Here is an 8,138-nt window from a genome sequence, read left to right as displayed (position 1 = left end):
GTGTTTCCATTCCATGATTAATGTGACTTGAAGAGAAGTAATAAAATGAGCTCTAACATGGAAAGTAAGTGTTTCCGGACACATGTCCACATAACATATTTTCTTTCTTTGTGTGTGAGGAATGTTTTCTGAAAGTTTGGCCGTACCTTTTTGTAACACCCTGTTATGTTAATAGTTGTCAGAAAATATTCAGAAGCTTGTAACTACAAACTAAGGTTCTTGACAGTGTAAAAGCCTTTCCAGTAAATGTGGATAGCTTATGGAGGGACACGGTCTTTTTCCACTTAGGTAGTCTCTCGGATAAAGATGCTAAAGACTTGTGATGGTTAATTGTTGAAAGATGGATTATCGGAGTAGAATCGTGCTTCGGTACTTGTTGCCCGCAATTAATGCGTGTTCAGGTTGCTCACCTAATCTCTGAAGTGCACCAACAACGCCCTACTAGTTATTGTTGGCATTTCAGAGTGTCTCCGTGCTGTTCACACCGACTCTTTGCTACCTTCTTCAAATTTCAGTATGCCAGGCCAAAGTCCAATAATTTACGGCAATGCATCAGGAGCTATTGTGCTTTCACAACAAACAGAAAAATGATATTCTGCCAACTATGTGAAAGAGAGTTAAGTTTAATTTTTTTTTTTTTTTTTGATAATTTTTCCAAGAAATTAAAACAATTAGTAAGTTCATTTGCTTGCTGTTTTCTATGTACGGGTGTAGGAATTACCTCTGGCGTTCTTGCAAATTAAAAAAAAGAATTAAATGTTGTGAGGGGATCGAAGTTCCAATTTTAGAAACTTATGTGTAGTCTTAATTCACTTTTTTCACTGACCATCTTGCAAGTACACAATGTTCTCCTACATTTTTGTACAACTGTACGTACTTATTGATATTTACTCACTTCTCCAACACTTTAGGTCAGGGTTGGGAAAAAATTTCAACTGGATCAGCTAAAAAGACATCTCAGCACCAGAACAATGGAACCGAGGCACGGTTAAAAATTTCACAGCAACCACTGATCTCATTTCCGAAGCACATGGACAACAAAAATGAGTCCAATGAAGATCTTTGCGAGGCTTTAATAAAAACAAAGAACCCTTTGAATAAGCTGGAGAATGAAGGATTACGGACTTTCTTAAAAAAAAAAAAAAATACACAGGAAAGATATTCCTCACGAGCAACACTCAAAAAGAAACACATGAACCCATTTATGAAAAGATAAGGCTTTTCAGTAATTTTTAGGATTCTCGGTATGTGGAAGTCAATGGATATAATTTGGTATATACATAGGCCAAAATAATAGTCGTTTAATTTAAAAAAAACCTAGAAAAATAAATTTAAACTATGTTTGAAAATTGAAAGTGAGTGAAGTATTTCAAGTAAGGAAAAGACAAATGAAGAAAGGACTTGAGGAGGAGACTGCTTCTAAACGTTCACTGCAAAAAAGAAAGTAAATTAATTTTTAAATATAATTTTTTGAGCAAATTAAATAACTTATTTTGGTCAATGTATATACATAAGAAAATAGTCAAAATTTAGGTAGGTGCTAAAATGGATAAAGTTTGTGTGTGTGTGTGTGTGTGTGTGTGTGTGTGTGTGTGTGTGTGTGTCTCCTACGTAGTGTCTACATGTTTATGTGTATTTTTTAAATTTAGTTTCTCTACTACAGACACTGGAGAATATTAGGAAAGACAGTTGCGATTCTCCAGTCTGACTATCCGTTGAAGAAACCATTGATTCTTGCAGTCGGTATATGGTACACGTCATAGTTGAAAAAATTTTTCCGGTGATGAGGACATCCTATGTACAAAGATGTGAAACAAATGACAGACACCACAATTCCATGCACAGTGCATGTACTACTGTGTAAGATTCACCAATATCGAATAGTTTAAATTATAGGTAATATGAGTGCAGTTTTGCACATCATATCCCGAGCCAATAATAAACTTTGTAAAATCTTTTGATTTTCTTTCAGGTGTGCTATGGAGAAGTGAAGATCGGGAATGTGGGGAGAACAAGGTTTAAGCCCCTGTTGCATTAAATTATGCTGAAGGCTGCAGTGTCTCCAGGTGTTTTACCTTAAAATTATTCACCTCATGTGTCTGGCTCATGGCATCCTTTGAGTTGCTGAAGAGGTCAGAGCCCCAAGTGGAGTGAGAGCTTTCAAGACTGCTCACCCTGACTATCCTCTGCCACCTGAATCAGTCTTGACGAGGTGGGAAAATGGATTTCAGCTGCGAACTATCATGCACACAACCACAGAAAAGTTGAAAAGGCATGGATGTGTATGTAGTTACAGATAAATTGAATAAGCAAAGAAAACTAACATAACATAGAATTCCAATATTAAGCATATTTCTCTTTACCGCAGTTTTTAGCTTGAAACTGACATTCACTAGATTACTTTCTTGTTCCAGGTCCGAAAGCACTTTGAAGATTGTGAAAATTTAACTATATCAAAAGCCAAGAACACCCTGAAGAATTCCAACGTGTTACACAGCCTATCTTTCATCCGAGCGCACTTGGGTAGCCTTCCAGACGTAATTGAGAAACCTGAGACTCGTAACATGGAAGTCACGAAGGCAGTGCCTCTTGTCGAAGGTCTCAGGACACAGAGCAAGAGTTGGCCAGGTCGGATTGGTGAGAGACTTAGAAGAAAATTGGATGCAGTTCTTCATAGAAATCCTGATTGGCCTACGAATTGGAATATCGCTCAGTTTCTCGAAGGAGAGAAATGCTCCGAGAATCTAGATGATTTCACATTGCCTGCTGTCGCTGCTCTTAAATTTTTACCTGTAGTGTCATGTGACGTTCAACAATCATTTTCAAGACTGAAAATGATGTTATCTGACCACAGGAAACATTTTCATGTAGGGAATATGGAAAAAATGTTGGTAGTTCAAACAAACTAACTTTTGGAATTTACCAAACTTAACATGTAAGTACCTAAGTTATATTCCATTTTATTCCTTGAATTATAGCCATTATTGAAAATATTTGATGGTTAATTCATTAATTTTCCCAAATAAGATGAATATATTAAAGAATTTTAGATGCATGTTTAAAGGCATATACTGGCAGTAAGAGCATATTTTAACTGCATGTTTCAAGGAGTTTTGCCGCACATTTTGTGGGTTTTAAGTGCATATCAATCAGAACACTAGTTATGAAGCATTGCATAGTCTTCCTGAACCCTTTGATACATTTTGCTCTTGTATAAGCACTGTGCTTTGTTGTTAAGTTTTATTTTCCCATCGTTCATGTTGTATTGCTGCAGTATTATTCTGCAATAGCGAGATACAGTAATATCCTTCATCCGAGTATTGGTTCTTATCAGTCAAACTTACAAAAATTTAACTGAAAACTAAAACAATTAAAGATCCCCAGAATTCTAAAAATTTTCCGGATTTTTCCCAGATGAAAAAATTCTCGGATTTTTCCCAGATCATATACAACCTCTTTATATCACTTTCATGGCCACCTGTTCATTTTCATGACCTGTAGACATCTTGTATTACATTTTAATCATATTTCTAATGGTACTACTGTGCTTTTTGCCTCTGTGACATTCCCTGCACTACTCGCCCCAATGTTCTGCCTGTTACTAGTTCATGGCACTGGATTCTGTCACTACGAACTTCAGGGGCATCTGTGTGTTAATCTATGTGAAATTACTGCAAGTACTTTTTATTTGAGTTTATTTTTACTGACTTCAATTTTTAAAAAAAATAGATTGCAAAGATGTCCCTTTCTATGTAGAACCACCTGAAGATGCTGCTTTAATGCAGCAAAACTCGCCTGAATAAATCTAACAGCTGTTAGCAGTTTATTATGATCTCATGGGGACCTCCAGATGACCACCTAATGAACCTATTAGGAAAGAATTTAAGTTCTTTGTGAATAGTTCGAAGCATACGCATGTGTGCAAACTCATCACTGATGTGTTGTAATACAGTAATATACTGTCATTAAATGGCACTAGTTTCAGTGTCATTTGCATTTTTGTTTCCTTTGTTCATCCAGTGAAAATACTTCCATATTTTGCAAGTAATGTCACCAAACTGCAATTTAAAATTGCACCTTAGCATGTATCAAGTACTGCAACTGAAAATAGTTCATTACCACAATACTTTCAATTTTGCATAACAATTTACAGTTTGTATAGAATAAAAAATGCTTAATCAAATTAGCTCAGAATTTACAACAAAATGCCAGGTTCATTCATTTATTTGTTTAGCTGTAATAAATACAAAGAATGAAATACAATGTATTTTGATACAATTTATTACTGTATCCAAGACAGTAAGATGACAATTTACAAAATTTTAAAATGAAGTTCGTATCTCACATTTCTGTCAAGTGTCAAATATCCTAAATGAAGAACAAATGAGGTGTTTTGATATTTGTACAGCCTGAATGACAGCCTGATTTTCCTCGTAATGAACTGAAATATTTAGTATTGCAAGAACATCACATTTCTGTTTTTGATAAAACTATGCAGTGATAAACTGATTACATTCAAAGAAATTACTATTCAACTACTGAAATGCTTAAAAGCTACACATAGTTTCAGCAGTCTTACAGGCACTATTCTTAAAAGTTGGAATGTTCTATCAATTATAATTGGAGACTCACTTTTACATAAATCGTACTTCTGCCCATCTGCTGTGCTTTCAAATAAATGAGGGGAACAACACATACCTCACACAACGAACTGGAAGGTTATATTAAATAACGTAAGATCACAAAATATTTACAATGTGTATCAGCAGTGTCATGATAATAGTGCACAAGTCAAAATAGTGACAGAACAAAAATAATTCAGTTCACTATGCACACAACACTACAATTACTTTTACTGAGATGTACACAATTTCTCACACACAAATGTAACATGGAAAGTTAAGGCAAAGGAATATTTTACAGTCACAATTCTGATGAAGATCACCAGTTACTGCTCGATTTTCCAAATGATTTACTTCTTTCCTTGGAGTCATCTTTTTTCTGACCTTTAACTTTATTCAGAAACTTGTCCATTTCTTCAATGCTATTTTCTGGGGGTAATCTTGGGCCCTCTGATCCCCTATTTCTTGAACTCTTCTCTTCAGAGTCTTTCTCAGCCCATTTACCTTCGTAAGATTTACGGTCAACATAACTTGACTCTCTTGATGGTGGTCCACCTGGAGGTAATGGTGGCAACCCATAATCATCATCATCAACAGCTTCCCCTTCACTTAATGGTTCATCCCTAGATTTACTGGACGCTGCTTGTGCATCATCTTTCTTATTTTCCTCTGCAATATACTTATTTATCTTTTCTTTCGCTGCATCAACCTTCTTCATAGGATCATCATCTTCACGGCTGTAGCTCCTCCTACCATCACTACTTCTGGATCGAGGTCTTCCCTCATAACGTCTGCTATGGTAGTCTCTGTAACCAGAACTAGGTTTATAGTGAAAAAACCTAGGCCTTCCTCTCCCTCTCCCTCGATTGTTAAATGGCCTGTTCCCTCGACCGGGTCCATACTTTTGATGGAAATTCCTGTTCCCACGATTAGCAAAATTACTTCCACCACGTGCATTCTTGTAATTGCTCTGGAAACGAGGCCTGTAATATGTGCCACGATTACGTGGATATCGACCCTGAAATTTATTCATATGGTAATCGTGCCTCCTGCGACGGTCATCAGATTCACTTCTGCTACGCCTCCTGTAATCCTCAGACCGAGATCGGCTACGTGAATAGCGATCGTATGATCGACTGCGGCTACGGTACGAACGAGATCTTGAACGTGATGCTGAACTACGATAATAAGATCGGGACCTTGAACGGCTACCATACCTAGCATATGATGCTGAGCGTGATCGTCTACCATCATAGGAAGCAGATTTAGACCTGTTCCTATTCTTTGGATATGAACGAGAGCGAGACCGTGAGCTATTACTGCTAGAAGCACGACTGTACTTTGTTCGAGAGCGAGACCTGCTACGTGATGATTCACCAGATGAAAGCCTTCTACCAGGACCTGCACTAGATGAAGCTGCAGTTGGTGTCTGTTGTGATGTAGGAGTAGGCTGCTGTTGCTGTGGTTGTTGCTGCGGTGGTTTCTTTTTCTTTCGTTTCTCAGAAGCATTGGAATCTGTATCACTATCAGTCCTTGGGCCCTTGGCTTGTGAACTGGAGTTCGCTAACACTGGTGTTGTCTTGCCTCTACCTGATATGGTGAATGATGTCTTTGGGGGCATACCAGGTGGCAGGGGAGGGAGCTCATCTGATTTTTTTTCTGAAGAACGAGATGAGTTTATTCTAAAACCACTCTGAAACTTATCCATAAACTGTTGCGTTTTAGTAATAGAATCTTCTCTTGCTTCCTCTGAACTTTCTTTCTTAGGTTTTTCTTGTACAATCTTTTCAGCAGTTTCTCTGGATTTCCTGGCACTGAACTTTTCTTCCGGTTGTTTCTTCTTGCGCACCTCAGCTTCATCTTCACTACCTTCTTTATCATTATCTTTTAAGAAAATGAACCTCTTCTCTTCAATTTCATCCCATGGTTCCTTTTCAATTTGAGATTTGTCCTTTTTCTTAATTCTGTAAAACAAAAGACAACAAAAATTCTTGCAGTTCTCATAAAATGAACAGCATTTAATTAATTCAGTAAATTGAACATACTGACCAACAAAGCATATACATATGATTTAAACACATAATCAATTGCAGCAACTCTCACATGAATGTACTAAAGCGTGGACAAGCCGTTGATTGTAACTTCTATTAAAAGTAGGAATTAAAACTTTGAAGAAATTTCACAAACACAGTTCCACGTTAATTTCTACACAGTATTTCACACAAGCCAAAAAGACAAATGAGATGTGAAAACTCCCTTGTTCCACTGTAGTACAAACACTATCCACAACTGGAAAAAGGAACAAGGAAATAGTCACATCATCAGAAACAAGGTTCATTTCATTATAGGACAGCTCTATAGGGTAGTTGCTGGGAAAATGATGCAGTTTGATGCCATGATATTAAATCCGGCAGATAATATTGGCTAAAATGGTTCAAATGGCTCTGAGCACTATGGGACTCAACTGCTGAGGTCATTAGTCCCCTATAACTTAGAACTAGTTAAACCTAACTAACCTAAGGACATCACAAACATCCATGCCCGAGGCAGGATTCGAACCTGCGACCGTAGCGGTCTTGTGGTTCCAGACTGCAGCGCCTTTAACCGCACGGCCACTTCGGCCGGCGCAGATAATATTATGAAGCTTTGCACAGTGTTGCAATTTGAGTAGACATATATCAGAATTCGTAAGTCAGCACACAACAATGCCAATGCACAAAATTTAGCTCTTAAATAGGAACAGAGATACAGCTCAAGCAAATCACGAACTAGAAACCTGTCATTTCTGCGACAACACATATCATGTGAGAATTATAAAAATTAGAGAACATAAAAATGTATACAGAGCTTTCACAATGATCTATCTTTAAGCTTGCATGTAATATATGGGATTGGGGAATATTACTTTTGTACACCTGGTAACCTGTCGCACATTTGGTAGCTTGCGAAGAACAGATGTGGACATAGATGTATTATGTCCTAGCTAAGGTTAGCATCAAACAAAGGCAGTCAATATTAGCCAATGTATATGACATCAGTTTAGCAAATCATGTCACTAGATCTCACCAAGTATGAACTTTTTATCAGCATAGGGCCTACATATCACAACGTTTCATTGATTTTGTCAATCAACAAGTAGTGTAGTTTCCAGAAACAACCATTCTTTACACTATTAGAAGGTTTGTAAGACTTCAATGTCGAGTAGATAATAAGTGTGTGAAAATGGTCATTATGTATTATATGAGATATCCCAGAGACATCACGAAAACTGCAAATCAGGTGTCTTTTGTGTCAAGATTTTCCCAGTTGTAGTTCTTAATGAGAAGCCATAAACACTACCACGCATCTTTCCATAGAAATTGCAACAGTGTCTTCTTTTCAGTTGGATTTTTAATGCAATTTGTGATTAAGATGGAAGTACTTGAGATTTTTGTCAAGAATAGGAAAATAAATTTACAACTGCTTGTTTGAACTAAGAAGCCAAATGGTCTGCTGGAGCGATGATTGGATCACATG

General features: G+C 37.1%; 1 protein-coding gene across 5 annotated transcripts in view; it reads right to left on the bottom strand.

Annotated features, from left to right (window-relative positions):
- Nucleotides 1–4,208: 4,208 nt before the first annotated feature.
- The window catches only part of LOC126458452 (tetratricopeptide repeat protein 14 homolog), an 88,994-nt gene continuing 85,064 nt past the window's right edge, over nt 4,209–8,138 (bottom strand). For all 5 annotated transcript variants that reach the window (XM_050095519.1, XM_050095518.1, XM_050095520.1 and 2 more), the window contains one exon: nt 4,209–6,586. In XM_050095519.1, the coding sequence (XP_049951476.1) occupies nt 4,942–6,586 (1,645 nt within the window). In that variant the 3' untranslated portion in view covers nt 4,209–4,941. The remainder of the gene's footprint in view (nt 6,587–8,138) is intronic.

Source organism: Schistocerca serialis, chromosome 2 (genome assembly GCF_023864345.2).
Source record: "Schistocerca serialis cubense isolate TAMUIC-IGC-003099 chromosome 2, iqSchSeri2.2, whole genome shotgun sequence".
NCBI lineage: Eukaryota > Metazoa > Arthropoda > Insecta > Orthoptera > Acrididae > Schistocerca > Schistocerca serialis.
This window is presented reverse-complemented; position numbering and strand designations above follow the sequence as displayed.